Below are 17,326 nucleotides of genomic sequence, written 5' to 3' on the forward strand. Positions count from 1 at the left end.
TGATGGACAGCTTTGCTGTTTCCCCCGTTCTCATATAAAGGAGAGGAAGAAATGAATCAAGAAAGGTGTGTGGACACGGGACACCTCAAGTGGATTATTTAAGAAGGCCATAATTCTGCTCATGACAACCACAAACCTTGTCTCTAATGACGGACCTTTGATGTGGTTTTTGAACATTAATTGGTTAACTCCTGCAAATTATTACATCTGAACTGAAAACGGCAAAGAAAGCAAGTTAATAGGCTGTTGTTGCCATGGATACTTTTCCATTAGTTACTTTCTCATACACCACTTTGCATCTTAAAATGAAAAGGGACCGAAGAGATGCAGGTGGTAGCTTTGACGTGCACTCATAAAAGGGGATTATGAGTCACAAGATGCAACAAAGTCCAGGGGGAATATATGTCTCTCATTTCCCATCTCCCACTGAACTGAATATTGCAGACACGTGCATATTATATATGCAGCTGCAAGCATGCACACCTCAAATACTTTATTATCCTGAATGCTTCATCTACAGACTGTCATACATGTTTTTTTAAACGTTGAATGAGAGGAGGGAGAGAAGGGCTACAGCAGTATATGGTAAACATTGTTGTGTAACATCAGTGTTGCTGCTAGAAGTCATGTTTTACAAGGTTGTTTGCAATATTACTTCCTCTGAATCTTCTGCAAATCTCAAAGGGTGATGGCTCAGTTCCAAGAAAGTAATCGCAATGGTGTTGTTGTATAAAATTCACAAATGTAATAAAGATAATCAAAAACTCAGAATGGGAAGTTCCTTAAGGATCAAATTTTTTGAGTTTTTACTTGGATTGCATCTCAAAATTATTTGTTTTGTATCTTTTAAAAAATGTCTGCCTTTCTGTCTTTATCAGATGTGTCTTTCTGTGTGTTTGTGCATACTGTATGTAATTTTGTTTGTCTATTTGGCTGCACATCATTGAGGAAACTGGATCTCTCACAGGGTGTAGATCCACAATCAACATGAATAACACAATGTTGCATAAACGTTTCTGGAATTAAAACAAACAGTTTTAATTGATACATTTCCTGGAGGCTGTGGTTTTTGGATACTTTACTTTGGCCACAAGGTCGTGTAACTGCTACTGATTACTTGCATAAATATAATATAATTTAAAAAACTCAAGGATATGGATGCGCTCACTCTGGAAAACAAGATTGTCATATGGGAAAAAAATTCTTTCAATTCTTAATGTGTAATAGCCTAATTTTGGAAACGTCATATATGTAACTGCAATATAAATGAACAGTGTAAATCTAATTGCATAGGGTATTTTTGTATTTGCTTGTGTTCCATATTTTGAACTTCAGCATTTCATTGTATTTTGGGCTGTGAGTGTCCCTGTAGCTTTGTCTATGGTATTTCTGAATCACCTTACGAAGCATGTCTTTAAGTTGAGCTTACTCTGATGACAAAATTGCCTGAGAATTTGCCTGTTTATATAATAGACTCAGATACATATTGTGTGTGGGTGTGCATCATAACGGTAAGTTCTGTCTTGCTGAGAGCAATTTTATTGTGTGTGTCTCATTTTTGTGTATGATTTCCACTATACAATATTCTGCATATTGTATGGTTGACATGTGTCCACATTGTGTGTTGATTGACTGAAGCCATGATTTCTACCAAGTAAATAAAATGATCCATATGGTTTTTGTACTGTATTTGTTGTCAGTGTGTGTTCTGTTTTGTTTGTCAGTGATTGATGCACATGAAGATACTAACACTAATACCAGGCTAAAACAGAGAATCAGTCAAGGAATACTAATACTCAAAGAGACCTGTACCATAAATCAAAGCAAGGTGATCTCATTTCTGATTTTATTTCAGTTACTTTAACTGACATTGCAGTAATAATGCAGCATCAGGATTGTTTTATTTAATTTTCAGATGCTGCAGTGGAATATAAATAATGAATCACTCATCTGTCTGTAGCATCATCCAGTACAGTTTTTAGATTTCTGTATTCAGGGGTGCTACCTCATCTTGGCTCCCTGACAGGATGTCAGCCCTTATCGCCCATAAGAAAAATGAATGCGCTCTGTGGCTGTAACTGTCACAAAATCATCAACTCTCTTCTGTGGGATTATAAAACAATGCAACAAATATCCTATGATGACAATAAACCTACTCAGGTTTGTTTTTCATTTGACATGATCCTCTTTATCTTTCCGATATGACATACAGAGTATAGATTATGGAAGCCCATTTCTGTCAGGAAAAGACAAAACATATTAAAAATTAGGAATTATTATTTTTAAAAAGTCAAGAGTTTTTAAGTCTACATTATGAGAAACTGAGTCAAACTGTTGACCAACTAACCACAAACTTACGAGATGAGTCCAAAATTGACATTATCTTTTCTTTATTTTAGAAGTGGCCTGTTTGTTTGGCTATATTGACTAGAATAAACTACTTTTCCCACACTTACTTGTTTGGTTATTATCGTGTTTACATGGTGCACAGCAGGTGTTGTAATTACTAAAGTCGACCAGCAGGGGCGCCAGCGTTCCCTCTCCGTCTCATTGTTTGTGGCTCACTCTGCACCGCCGGGCGGAGAGAGCGACGGGTCAGAGGAAAATGGCGGACGGTGTGGATCACATCGACATCTACGCCGACGTAGAGGAGGAATTTAGCCAGGTAATTCATCCACATTCACCACAGTTCTACTAATGGTGCTATGTTCTGTATAATTGTGTAATCCTTTGTTGTTATCGTGGTCGGAGAGTGGTGGTGCTCTGCTGGTCAAACGAGCTTCTCTGGCAAACAGGCCCCCCGTTTCACCATGCTGCAAGCCTGCATCCTTAGCTACAATTGTTGGCCCGAAATGTTGCATCTGTGGTGGTGTCGACATTTAAAACGACGTATGCATCATGTGATAATTGATATACAATTTGCAAATATAGACCATTTCTTTGGGTAAACTCTAAGAGCTGCCGCTTTCATTGTTGAGCATTCACAGTTTCAGGCCTCGGCATGGCCGCCAGTGGCGGGTTTACCAAGCCAAACAAACGTAGTTACGTTAGCTAGCATTAGCTGGTTTTCAAATAATTGTATAGTAAGTTACTTTTTTAAGTCGTTTGTGTTTTTAGTTCACACAAGCAAACATTAGGTTGAAATGCAGTTAAATCGCCTTGTGTATTAATTAGAAATGCAATTAGTCGATGTATGAATTGTTAGCTTTTGGCTGTTAGCTTCGTGTAAGTTAGCATTAATGTGCCTGCTGGGTAGATGTTGTTTTCTTCCTCCACACACCCACCTTGCCTATAAACCCGGAATAAGCCATGTAAGCCTAATCTGGCATGGAAAATAATTTGTTGTTGTTTATAAAGTTAGGTCATTTAGAGACAACATTATCTCCACCAACACCATAACGAAACAGCTCACATAATGTGTGCTTTGTTGACCCACTTTCGAGATGCATTCAGCTGCCCATGCTCGGAGTTACGGAAGTCACACAGCTTGTCGCTTCATTCAGCAGCTTTATTTTTATTACTACTACCTAATATAATAATAATAATAATAATAATAATAAAAATAACCAGTAATACTAATTATACTTTTAAACGATGTCTGATTTCCTCAATAACCTGTTCTACATGTATGCATTTAATGTCAACTGCACATTGTTCATTGAATTGCATCTTGTCACATTTTAATTTTAAGTAACTCAATGTAAACTAGTACTTTGGACAGTTGGAAGTTGGTAATTTACGATCTGTCTGTGAGCAGTAAACTTAACAGGAAATTTAAATATACAAGTGCATTTATCAATGTATTGCAGTGTATTTTTGCGTGTATTTTGTCTACCAACATATACACCAATACTGATGTATCAGTGAGAAACAATGATGTCCTTAATGTTTATGATCTGTGCACTGTTAACAGTAAGACTTTGCACACCACAATCCTGGTTTAACTGATAAAAATGACAATAATTACGTTTTCTCAAATTTTGGTCATCCCACCAGATACTGCTGCAATTACATAAAATAAGAGAACTAAAACACAAAAATATACCCCTGCAATGTGTTCTGGGTGTACCCTATAAATCAAAACATTATTGTGATTCTACACATTTTGATACTGAGTGTGGTTGTACAACTTTCTCATCTTTACACACGCTCACAGATGAGGTGGGTGTAATCAGTGTTGTGGAACTGTTCATAACGCGTCCGGCATGTTTGACTGAACTGCTACTATCATGCTTAACAGGAAGCTGACTACCCGGTTCACGAGCAAATCGATCTGTATGATGATGTAATATCCCCATCAGCCAACAATGGTGATGCTCCAGAAGACCGTGACTACCTGGACACACTGCCTGCACCAGGTGGCACAGAGGGAGGGAAGAGTGCCCAACCCAACGTGGTGTACACCTACACTGGCAAAAGGATTGCCCTGTACATAGGAAACCTCACATGGGTGGGTATCGGAGAATTCTGTGCAGGCCGTTTAGATAGGTGGAGGAAAATAGCTACTTTGACATGTGGAGGAAAGTATTCTTGTGCCACGCAAGTTGTAAAACATTACATGATTATTAAATTAAGCAAGTCAGTATGGATGTACTGATGACACTGTCTTTTGTGCAGTGGACGACAGATGAGGACCTGACAGAAGCCATCCGGTCAATAGGCATCACAGATGTGCTGGAGATCAAGTTCTTTGAAAACAGAGCCAATGGCCAGTCAAAAGGGTGAGGTCTTTATTCATGTATGACATCATTGGACGACACTTAAACTCTTTAATCGAACAAATATATCCATCAAGTCCTAACTAATTTTTTGCATTAATCTGATTATGTATGTCCTGTGCATTCATCTTACAGCTTTGCGCTGGTGTGTGTGGGCTCAGAGGCATCATCCAGGAAGTTAATGGAGCTGCTGTCAAAGAGGGATCTCCATGGTCAGAATCCCATCGTCACGCCATGCAACAAGCAGTCCCTCAGCCAGTTTGAGATGCAGTCACGCAAAAGTAAGTAGGACAAGTGCCCACATAGCATCGGTATGTTTTAAAATGCACTCAGCAAAAGTTTTACTTGTCACCATGTTAGTTTAAGTTTGAGGTCATGTAAAAGAAATTTGCAAATGCTCTGAAGCATCAGTTAGTCTGCTAAAAATGTACTTGGACTTCATGTACAGTCATATGCACAAGTACACTTATCACATGTATTACTTCAGTTATTGATCCAGTAGTGTCTAAATGTGAACAAACGTTTATTATTTATTGTATGTTGAATGGGTAACTGAGTTACTGTTGTCTCATAATTTCACAGGTACCCAGTCAGGCCAGATGTCTGGGGAAGGTAAAGCTGGTCCCCCTGGTGCTGGCCCCCGTGGAGGTTTCCCCATGGGTCGAGGCAGAGGCAGGTTCCCTGGACCACCCGGCCCCGGAGGAGACCGCTTCCCTGGTCCTGTTGGGCCTGGAGGGCCACCACCACACTTCCCTGGTTAGTTTGGTAATAAGTGTTTGTGGCTGTATGATCGGGACAAAGCCCCTCTTAGTTCACTAAGTTGAACGATAATATTTAAAAAGTGCAGTAATTCAGTGGAAGGGTATTAAATTAAGGACAGTTTTACTCTAGCAGGACTTATTTTAAACTATACATATCTAATGTATATCAAACCGTTTTTAAATGATTTATAGCCTGCTGTTAGAACGTTGACAAGTTAATTCAACCACTGACATTTACTGTAAATCGCAGGCTCCTAATTTAGACATTTTAATAATTGGTTTTACCTCATAAGAGGTAAATCGAGTTATTGGACCTTGCTGTACCAAACAAGGTGAGTTCATGGCACGGTTAGCTCACTACATCTGTGATCTGTGTGTATGTGTATACATGTGTATGGATCAGCTTATTGGGGATAACCACTGGCGGTGGTCATACTTGAAGTTTATGTCAGTGGATTCCTGGTATTGTTAAAAGACGCTTTTCAAATTTTGTGTTTTTGTTTTCAGGCCTTTTGTCATTCATGTGGTGACTTTTTTACAATTAAAAAGCAGTTCAACAGATTGAAATAATTATCACAGTGTGACAAGTGCCTTGAAAACATTGCTTTTTGTCTGGCAGTGCTGCTCGGTTAGCACAGTCTAGGCTTTGCTACCACTCACACCCGCATGGACCCAAGGCTAGCCTGTTGTAGTGTGTGTTTCCTGTGAGGGATCTCTCACCCATTAAATCTCCCCTGGCAGGGCTGTGTCTTTGCATGTTTCCTTCCCCATCTGGTTTGTTCTTTCTTTGTCCCTCTTCACCTCCAGTTGAACTAATCATCCTTTGCTGGCTGCAATTTTCTGCTCACACCAATCCGTGACAAGCAGTTTGCTCAAAGCTTTACTTGGCAAGCTACCAACCTTGAACTCCTCGCAAATCTTGGATTGGCCACCACACACACGTATTAGGAGAGAATGGAGTTGCCAGCTTTTCTTTTTTCCATTTTTGCGTCTTTTTCCCCTCCATCCCACCTTTTTCACATCTCTTCTTTCGCTTAGTGGCTGGTGCCCTGTGCTGCTGGGCTGAGACAGGCCTTCAGTTAGTAGGCGGAAGAGTTGTCATTGGTTTGCTTTCTTCCCCATTAGGCTCGGGGATGAGACCAGATCTGATTAGGCACCAAGATGGCCCTCTGATGGATATGAGTTTCAATCCCTTCCCGCCGGGGGGCAGGAACGGGAGCTGGCGTGGCAGAGGTGAAACACCTCGATTGATCTGATTGATTTGATCGATCACCTTTTTATCCTAACCCTCAGCTCTTTATTGGTAGGAGTTGTGCCATTGAAACTGTTGAAAAATACTGTTGGCCCTACATGAGGCCAGAGTAAATATTTTGATGTGTTCACACAAAACTAAAACATTTTAGAGAAGCACACCATTTAGAGATGTGCTTTGTTCACGATCAAACAACATGTATTTATAAGAAACATCCTCTAAGACTGAAGAGGCAGAGGCACACAGCAGAGGCCATCCTGCATTCTGCCTACTAATTTTTTCACACTTGTATTTAATCAAGTCAGAATACATAGACAGTACTTCGGTACATCTTTTGCTCCTGGTGGCACAATGTCAAGAAAACACACCATAAAACTCCTTCAAACAGTTGGGTGAAAAGTCTTGTGGTTCCCATTTGCTTTAAATGACATATCATGAGTGGCCCTTGCATGGAATAATGTGTTTGCTCACTGCAGTATATACAATATCATAAATATGAGCTTGCCATGCTGAATTCTTGGGGCTCTCAGCAACTTATAGCAGCTCTCAGTTAAGTGTTTAGGGGAAAATAATCCAGCATTAAATTCTCTGATTAGAAAAGCCTGCTTGAAACATTTTGCTATGAGTGTTTCTCATCTGTTCTGTTGCCTTCTGATTTCATTTGCAGCATTGTTTTGTGACCTTTTGACATTTGTTGTTCCCTGTAGCTACGGCTTGCTCTTCTTATCTGTCTGTGTCATTGTCCCTGCTTTGAACTGCCTTTTAATAAGTACCTGAGGGTATCTACATCTGAAGGAAAACATGGAACATACAGGATGTTGAAATTAGAGCTTGACTGATAATTCGGCCGAGCCGATAAGTGTTTTATGTTTTAAACCAGTAATTTTGTTTTCAAGTAGAAAAGGATTTTGTGATTTTTACCTCTTATTTCCCCATCATACTCAGAAATGTTGGGGAGAGCTCTACCTGCTATAACATAGACAAAAGATGAAGAGCTAGATTTGACTTTGTCTCATGCAGTTCTGTTTTGTCCCTTGTGTTCTCTTTTAGGTGGGTTGCAGGGCCCTCCACGCCCCCCTCCTGGTCCACCTGGTCCCCCTGGCCCTCCAGGACCTCCACCTCCTGGCCAGGGCCTCCCCCCTCCCCTCGCCGGTCCTCCAAATCGTGGCGACAGGCCTCCTCCCCCTGTTCTCTTCCCTGGTCAGTTTGGCCAGCCTCCAATGGGACCCCTGCCCCCAGGCCCCCCTCCTCCAGGTTACGGCCCTCCCCCTGGCCCCCCACCCCCTCAACAGGGGCCGCCGCCCCCAGGACCCTTCCCTCCTCGACCCCCAGGCCCCATTGGGCCCCCCATGGCTTTGGCTCCACCTCCACACATGCCAGGACCCCCACCAGGTGGACCCCCACCAGCACCCCATGTCAACCCTGCCTTCTTCCCCCCACCTGGCAACAACAACATGCCCCCCAACGACAGCCGAGGCCCCCCTGGACCAAACGACCCATACGGACGCCCGCCACCATATGAGAGAGGAGACTACGGTCCTGGAGGCCGGTAAGAATGGGTGGTGGAGGTGGAACAAATAATACAGTGGCACAAAGTGTCAAAGATTTTTTGTTAAAGCTAGTTTGCATTGGTTGTGAAGATAACATTAACACATGCTGTAACTCTACCGTAGGGAAATGGAGGCGTCACGGACCCCTCTGAGCGAAGCAGAGTTTGAGGAGATCATGAACAGGAACAGAGCCATCTCCTCCAGCGCCATATCTAGAGCGGTGTCTGACGCCAGTGCAGGTAACACATATAGTGATATAGGGTACATACTATATACTATACAAATACATACTTACTGTGGGTGTGCTCAGGTTTTAAGCCAACAAGACAAAAACTGGAAGCCATTCAAAGATGAATAATTCAACCTTGTGTTCTCTTTAGCTGACTATGGCAGTGCTATAGAGACCTTGGTGACAGCCATCAGTCTGATTAAGCAGTCCAAAGTGTCAGCAGACGACCGCTGTAAGGTCCTCATCAGTTCCCTGCAGGACTGTCTCCACGGCATCGAGTCAAAAAGCTATGGATCTGCCTCCAGGTAAGATTTTGTGCAGTAGCCATTAAATGTTACACTTAAGCTGATTACAAGCTGTAATAAAAAGAAATGTAAAACAACTTGTCAGATAGAATATCCTGGGAATATTTTGGATCTAGCACAAAGATCTAGATGATTTGCTATGTGAAACTTTAAAACCCTGGTACATAGTCGAATGATGCTTCTCTAAATCTCTGCCAGGCGAGAGCGTTCCCGGGAACGAGACCACAGCCGCTCCAGAGAAAAGAGCCGGCGCCACAAGTCCCGCAGTCGCGACCGGCATGAGGACTATTACCGAGAACGCAGCCGGGAGCGGGACCGCCATCGTGAGAGGGACCGGGACCGAGACAGGGAGAGAGAGAGGGAAAGGGAGTACCGACACCGCTAGACGAGAAGTGAGGTACGTACAACTTTTCCTGTGTTATTTTCTTCTGTCATAAGCTCTATTCTGTCTTCCTCATTGCTACATTTGTCTTAGACCTGGACTGAGCCAGTCTAGTTCAGGCTTGGATAACCTAAACTACTTGGCAGACGAAGAAAACCACCAGTGTTGAGTTTGAAAAAGTCTGCTTTGATTGCTCACCATCTCTCTTTATTGTATTAAAGGCTTCAGTTTAGCTCACAACCCAAATTTGCTGTTAAACTGTTTTGAAAACCTTTGAAATCACGAGGTCAAATGGGATTAAAGCTTAAAAGCTGTGAAGAAGAGACGAGGTGAGCAAGGAAAAGACTTTTAAAACTCAATCCTTTGGTTTCAGGTAGGTGTAAGGTAAGTCTGCTTTCCTGTAAGATTAGTGAGTACAGTTATGTTTTTGTGTATTTGGTCTCAGACAATGTGTGTAACACACACTTAATGTATCTTCCATGCTGCTTTGCGCAGAGGGGTTTGTCTCTGCTGTGGTTCTCCCCAAATCAGAAAATACACTGATAGTTACTGGAACTTGACTCTGTGGATGCATTGTTACTTTTTGGTCTACATGCCTCTGAGGCTGGTAATTTGCAAAATTTGTCAGCCACTTTTTGTATTCTGTCAAATAAATTTCGATATCAAAGAGAGAAGAATCTTACAGATAGCATGAACCTACGCATGGCAAGAAAGCAGTGCCAGGCTGCTGCTTGTACATGTTTGGTTGTGGTGGGTGAGGTTTTGTACGAGTTCTGAGACTTTGTAGATTCACCATTGCTAAACATCTATTTGGCTCATAAAAAGTGGAAATTACCAATATTTGGGTTTTACCAGCAGCTATGGCCAGTGGACCAAAACAAATCTGCGTTTTTGTGGTTTGAGGTTCAATATTAAATTGCCATTTCATGATATGGGAGTTGAAGCTAATTGAAGTGTATTGTGACTGCTGAGTTGGTTTGTCAGTGTGCTTGTAATAATAGTTTCTTGACTGATTGGCTGGTTTCAGATGTCAAAATATTCCCCCTATCATTTTCTACAGTACTTAGCACAGATTTAACATTTTGTTTGTTCAGATTGGATTGTATTTAAAGGGGGGGGGTTACAATGTTCAACTTGTCGATAGTAGTCCGATCAACACTTTGTAAATGTTCCATTCATAGTAATGTTGTGTACATATTACCATTTCAGTTTAAAAGTTGAATATATATTATTGTCATGTTATAATTACGAAAAGGTGAAAAGTTATTGATCAATGTGTCTAATGATTTTTGGACACTGTGATTGTGCCATATTTGCATGTCAGTAATATTGCCTGACATTTTACTTTTGTCAAATTGAATGTTTTGCAGCTTAAGTGTTGCTCACTTTTGAACCATTGTACCTCAATTTAAGACATTGAGGTAAAGTGAAAAGATGAAAATATTCATACCTTTTGTTGTCATGTTCTGACTACATAGATGTCCAGATGTTGATGCCCTTAGTACACATAATGTCAAATAGATCATTTTTGAGGCAAAGATCAAAGGAAAAACAATTTCATATTCTGCTCAGATTGATCAGTTTTGAATTGAACTTGTTTGTAATTTGTTGATTATCAGAATTGGTTCACATTAAGGATCAGTGCACAATTAATTGCAGCATCTTACAGATATAACATTAGCGGGAATAAATTACACATAAACATAGAATAATAAGTTAGGAAATCCAAAGCAAGGATTTGCCTGATTCAGTTAAACTGAAGGAAATCATAATTTCATATTTGAGAACTTTTAAATAATAAAAGTATACAGTAAATGAAAACTCTTAACAGTTTCAATGCAATGCAGCAAATTCATGATTATATGCTAATTGTTAAAGAAGAAATGTTGAATATTTGGTTTTATGTGCCTTGTATGTACATGGAAATGATTTCAGTTGAGGCTGCAGTATTTTTAAATGATAATCCTGATCATCTTAGGTTGGCAAGAGAGCATACAAGTATTTTTGAGTATTTTGGCTTATAGTATTGTGTGTTTTGCTGGCTTTTTGGATGTTAAGTCATGTTATGGATGAGTTGTAGATGAACTTCTCTGAAACTGCTCGACACCAACTTGTACACAACTAATATAGATACCACATTGTCAATGGTTTGTTGCTCTGAAATGAATTGAGGTAAATCATATTTTGTAGGCTAATATTCTGAGACTCGCTGGTGTTTTTCATGGATTCTCGGTGTTAGGGTTTCCCAAATCATTTTGTAATCTTTGTGGGAAGATGTTTCTTCCATTGCGTCACTTGCGTTTTGGAACTGTAGTTGAAATATCTGGTTTGAACGATTTTGTCTGTCCATTCTGATGTCCTTTACTGCCAAAAGCAAGATGTCTGTGGTGTTGTGTATATACCAGTCCTTATAGAGCAGAGTCAGCAGTGATTACATTGAGCCTTTAGCATCTCTGCACAGTTGCACATCACCCCAAATAATATTTCTCATAATTTTAAATGAGCTGTCAAACATAAACTTAATTCACTCTGTAATTTAGTTGCACTCACAGGGCAGCAAATATGCTCTGTCCATTAGACACATTATTTATATATGCACTTTTTCACAAGTGTCTCAGTTTCTCTCATTCTGAGAAATATTAACTGGGGTGGTTTTGCTCATGGAGATGCTGATTTCTGAAAGCAGGCAAAACCAAAAGAATGTAACTTGACTGTCTCAGTAGTCTGTCATGTGATATAAATAGTGTAGAGCTGTGCTATTTTTAACTAAACTTATCTCATTTCTGTTCCGCCCAATTGTCATATACCTACAGATACCTATACTGAAAAGTAAGACTTTGTGTCCACCGGGGACCTCTTTACAAAATCATTTTGATAAGAGAAAGTATGTTTTTTTTTCATGTTTCCTTTTACTTACAGCACAGCATTTTGTACATACAAGAGTGGCAACAGCTAAATATAAAAAACTAAAACGTTTTTTAAACAAGCATTGCAACAGCAATGACTGCAGTCTCCTAACGCACATTTTGTTATCTGTTAGAAAAGAGATCCCCAGTGGGCACACAGCCTAATAACCTTTGATAATATGGAGATGCCAAAATGCATTTATTGAGTATATATCAAAATACGTCTTTGCATTCAGTCTGATATCTCACAGCATGGTAATGATGGAAAAAAGAAGAATTAAGCATATTGCTTTTATTCCTGATACTAGTATGGCTGTTTGTTGTGTCCACAGATATGCTTTAACGCTGTTTTATCTGTTCACATTGACATGGGGGAATGTACACTGTTTGCACCAGGCTGAAATGACTCTTTATGCTATCTTTTCAGTCTGTCTGTAGGTGTATGTGTGCTGGGATCACAGCCCTGATGTCCTTTTTCAAAACAAGCATGCTATTTGCTCTCGTGAAACCAGGGTCAAACAGAGGTTCAGTTACAGGTCAGCAATAAGCATCCATGCCCATTTGAAGAAGAGGGAGGAAATAGTCACATATATTCAAGTCTCTTCAAGTATAAATTCTCAGACATGGCTCAGCTAAAGCAACTGAAGACAATTGTAATGCTTTAATTATGTTCAGTTCCCAAGTTAATATAGTCGACAAATCAACTAGTAGGTGTCACAGTAGAATAGCAAAGGTGTACATTTTCCACACCTTGCACTTTTAGCTTTTTCCTGAAATACTGAAGACATGATGGTTAATGACAGTGGGAGCAAAGGCTGCCTATAATGTCCAAATGTAAAAAATCTGTAAAAAATGAATTTTTTAAAAGGTAAGTATGGCAGAGTATTTCACGGACTGCTTGACCCTGGTTTGACTCTGACCTGTTTCGTTTCCATGCTGTATCAGCTGACACACTGCTACACATTTTAATGTTTTCCATGAACGATAATATTTTATAATGAACATAGGTTCAACAATATGGCAATAAGAGTACCATTGAGCTTGACTGCTGTGTTCTGTATATATTATTGTCGACTGAACTGTATTTATCTGTAGCCATGCACCATGTAAAACAAAACCCTTTCTACAGCAGAAATTATCCCGTTTCAATATGCATGTAAAATCATCTGTACTCATTCGACCTGCCTGTAAGCGAGGCCTGTTTGGTGCAGATACCAGTTCTCATTCACCTTGTGTCATCAAGGCTTAATATATTTGACTGTAAATTAATAGGAATACCTACCAAATTTGGAAATGACTTTCTGTATCAGAAATGTTGTCATTTCATCATATGAATTGAACATTTCTGTTAAGAAATGTAATCCAGTCAGTGGACCATTGCTGCTGCCATTTATGATCGTGATAAAGAGGTTGCCTGTCCAGTTTCCTGTACCTTGCATGCTGGACTTTGTCTTTCTCAATTACAAGTACAAAATATTGCAGTTTACTCAACCATAAAGGGGTACACTTAATGACATTGAAATGATGCGTGCCTTCGTAGTTTTGTGTTTTGATCTACGGCTCTTTTTGTCCTTTCTGTGTCTTTTACCCCTGTTTTAATTTCCTGAATTAATTGGTTGTGTTGCAACCAATCATGCTGTTTTTATGGTATGTGTCACAGTGGTTGAAGTTTTCAGTGTTCTTACCTACCTTTAACAGTTGTTTGTAAGGAAGAAATTAGGTTTTAGTTAATTTTTAGTCAAGGTATTAGAATAACCCTATTAATAATTAATTAACTATTAATGACCCATGTCTTCAGCAATAAAATGCTAGTGGATTTTAGATTTTTTTTAAGCTTACATTTAAAAGCCGGTTTAGAGGAGGATGCTCTTTTAAAAAAACACTGTTGATTTGAAAGTTGCATTCTAATAATTGTCACCCCCTCACATTATTGTTAAGTTGTTTCCATTCCACAATTATATTTGACCAATTTACCAAGAAAGCCTAAATATTGCAAATCACACGATACGGACCAAAGGCTACATAGTGCAGAACTGATCCTGTTAAGCCAGGTGCACTTTATATGACTCCAGGCTCAGTTTAGCTGTCCACAATTAGAGGATGAGTCTTGTTCAACCCAGCATAGCTCTGCCCTTTATATTCTATCAGCTTTTTCCCTCACGTCCATCCCTGAATTTTGAATTTAGTGTACACTGTAGACGATACTGTAACAAAAATGTCCAACTTCACTGTCCCAAGTCTTTAAATATACATTTTATATATGGATGTCAATTCTTGTCTGTCAAAAGAGCTACATTGTAATGTGGAAGCATTTCTATATGAATTTACTTCACGTAAAAAAATTCAAATCCATGTTTCAGCAACAGTGATAATTTAGACATAAACCCGACTGCATATTGTTATATTTTCTGGTGTGTGTTCATACTGATAGATTTCACATTTGCTTCTTGGATATTTCCTGTTCAAGTTTGCATGACATGTTTCTGTGTCTGTGCCAGGGTTGGGGGCAACACAGTCAGCTGAGCAGTAAGAGAATTAGAAGTTAATGTCCAAACATGGAAGGGCAAGACTTTTTAAGTTTCCCTGACCACACACTCCTTGTCATAATATAATGTTCAGTAAGTGGACTTGGACAAACTCCATCCTTGTGCCTCAAAGATGGTGAATTGAGCCCAGCCCTGGTATGCACTATATATGTGTAGTCTAGAGGTATAATGGTGGGGCGGGGGGGTGTTCACTGTTGGGCTGCCTCGAAACCAAACTCCACCCTTCGTTTTGACACCTTTCAGCTAACGAGGATCAAGGATGGATGGAAGGAAAAGGAGGAGGAAATTTCAGTGCGCCACCACCTCCCCACCCTGCATGACCGGACAGGACTACAACCACCACCTCTTCCTCCAACCCCTCAATCTCTCCTCTCCGTCTCCACCCATCCTTCTCTCTGTCTGTTCATCTTGTCTGCCTGACTAAGAGCAGTGGATGGAAGACCCTGACCTGTGTAAGGCTATGTTATCCAAACATCTTCTATACTCATGGTAACTAAAGATGAAAGAAAAGAAACTTTCCAAACAGCTCTTTTATTTTTATGATGTTTTATTTGACCTGAAGATGACTACGTGTGATGCTTTTTTGCCAAGAAACAATAAAATGGCCCACACAATCCCCACCTAGACGACACAAACATTACATCCTATTTTTTATTTTTCCTTTGCTCGCTGTACTGTGTACATTCAGTTTAGAGATCAGTTTTTATAGGGTACATATTTGATGTTTTTCTCCCCACCCCTCCCTCATTCTCATTTATTCTTTTCATGGTTAGTATGTTTGTAAATGTCTCTGCTTTTGATTAAAAACTAGATGGTGTTGTAATAAAAAATGTTTACTGAGGTACTTAATGCATTTGGTGAATTCCTCTACATGTTTGGCTCATTTATATTAAATGTATATTTTGGACTTCAAACTGTTTTTCATATTGAATTTGTCTACATTTAGATTATATTTTTTTAGCTTTGTTTTAGAAAATAGATCCCTGTCATTTAGTCCCTTTTTTATTTTGTGTTTTATTCTTCAAATGGATAAAACTTTTACAAGGTAAGACGAATTAGAATGTACTTTTTTGCAATGTGCATTGGTGGTGGGTGGGAGGATATGTAGACCTTGCACAAGTTGAAGGTCTACATGTACGTGCAGCTCTTTGGATAGTTTTGGATGGCTTTGATCGCATCGTAAACCAAAAAAAAAAAGCATAATTCTGTTCACAAAGTGGTTTCTGTTTGTTGTGTAATCGCACTGAAAAGCCATTACCAAGAACCTTTCCAAGCCACATTTTCTTTGAAGTCTTTGTTTTGTTAATGTGAAATATATTCATTCTTTGAGTAATCCAGGTTAATTCAAGCAGCCATTGTAGTTCCATCTAATATGGAGTTGGTCAACCTTCAAATATCAATTAATCCCATTTGTTGAAAAAAAAATTCTTCTGTTTCACACCTAACATGTTTTTGTATGTTCAGTATGACACTTAACCTTGTCACGCCACAGATAAACCTTTTAATGCCACAAATTCATATGCAGTTTGTCAAATATGGAATGTGCACCAAAACACTGTCGTAATGCAGTGCAACGCGTCTTTTCGCTTTTATTCTGCCGCCCATCCTGTTCATGTCTTGCATTTTTGTTGAAGTAGACTGTGATTGTCAACACTTTGTGATGCAGAGCTTTTAGTTTGTAATATTTGATTGATTTGGAAAATAAGCAGTGTTTTTTTTACTGTCTCAAAATATGTTGGGCTTAGATGTCCTAATATTTGACCTTGAATTAGGCCAGACATTAAATATCAGTAAGCAAAAATAGAAAGAAAAAACTCATCGGGGGTGTCATTTTTTCAGTTTGTTCCAGTTGTACTCCAAAGCAAAGGACTATGGATGAAAATAAAATAAAAAACTAACTTTGATACTAACAGGTTAACAAACACAACTCCTGTCTCGATGGTCCACAGCACTGCCCTCTATTGTTTTTCCCTAAGAATCCTCTTTTGTGTTGATTTGTTTGTCTTATTGGAGATTATTGGTTTACGTGTCAAGATGATTTTTTTTTTTTTTTTTTTAAATCTGTCATGTCAGTTCCAATCCATGACCATCCCCTGAAATATTGAATCTCCAAAGGTATTTGATGATTGTAAAAAAAAAATCCATCTAGTCATTGTAATGGCTACAGGAATCACTCTGAACTCTGAGAAGATGTTAATCAGACTGTAACAGCGTCCAAACATTTTTAAAACCCTCATGATGCCCTGGAAAGTTCTTCTTGATTGAACAGTACACTAAAAAGTGTTTTATATTCACAAATGTTAATCCATTTCCTCCCATAAACCTGTAAACTCTGTAAAAGAGTAATGAGACAAATTGTAAATTGGGTTTTGGTACGAAAACAATGGAAAGAATTGGACAATTTGCACTTTATGCCAGTTCTCTTGAACAATTCCTCAAAAAATGTCAATGCAGTGTAAAGCCCCCACACACCATTGTTTTTTTAATTATTTTGGCTGACTGGACCTCTCCTCAGGATTGTGTTCAGATCGTGTTTAATTGATGTCTCTCTTCCTCTTCTGTTGCACCTACAGATGCTTGATGCTTTACAACTTTATGAATGAGTCTCTCAGTACAGCTCCACCCAATGTCAACCTGAGCAGAGGTCTAATCAGCCAGAATAAGAACGTCTTTGTTC

General features: G+C 39.3%; 1 protein-coding gene across 2 annotated transcripts; it reads left to right on the plus strand.

Annotated features, from left to right (window-relative positions):
* The first annotated feature begins 2,587 nt into the window (after positions 1-2,587).
* cpsf6 (cleavage and polyadenylation specific factor 6) lies at positions 2,588-15,523 on the plus strand. Of its 2 annotated transcripts, XM_070928893.1 has the most exons (11): positions 2,588-2,665; positions 4,241-4,450; positions 4,618-4,721; positions 4,854-4,999; positions 5,301-5,474; positions 6,605-6,712; positions 7,782-8,280; positions 8,405-8,520; positions 8,662-8,815; positions 9,014-9,212; positions 14,893-15,523. In XM_070928893.1, the coding sequence occupies exons 1-10, from the start codon at positions 2,606-2,608 to the stop codon at positions 9,198-9,200; spliced, it is 1,758 nt and encodes a 585-aa protein (XP_070784994.1). In that variant the 5' UTR covers positions 2,588-2,605; the 3' UTR covers positions 9,201-9,212; positions 14,893-15,523. The 2 variants fall into 2 exon arrangements, with proteins under 2 accessions (XP_070784994.1, XP_070784995.1); XM_070928894.1 differs by lacking the exon at positions 6,605-6,712.
* The last annotated feature ends 1,803 nt before the right edge of the window (positions 15,524-17,326 follow it).

The sequence above is a fragment of the Enoplosus armatus genome, chromosome 22 (assembly GCF_043641665.1).
Source record: "Enoplosus armatus isolate fEnoArm2 chromosome 22, fEnoArm2.hap1, whole genome shotgun sequence".
NCBI lineage: Eukaryota > Metazoa > Chordata > Actinopteri > Centrarchiformes > Enoplosidae > Enoplosus > Enoplosus armatus.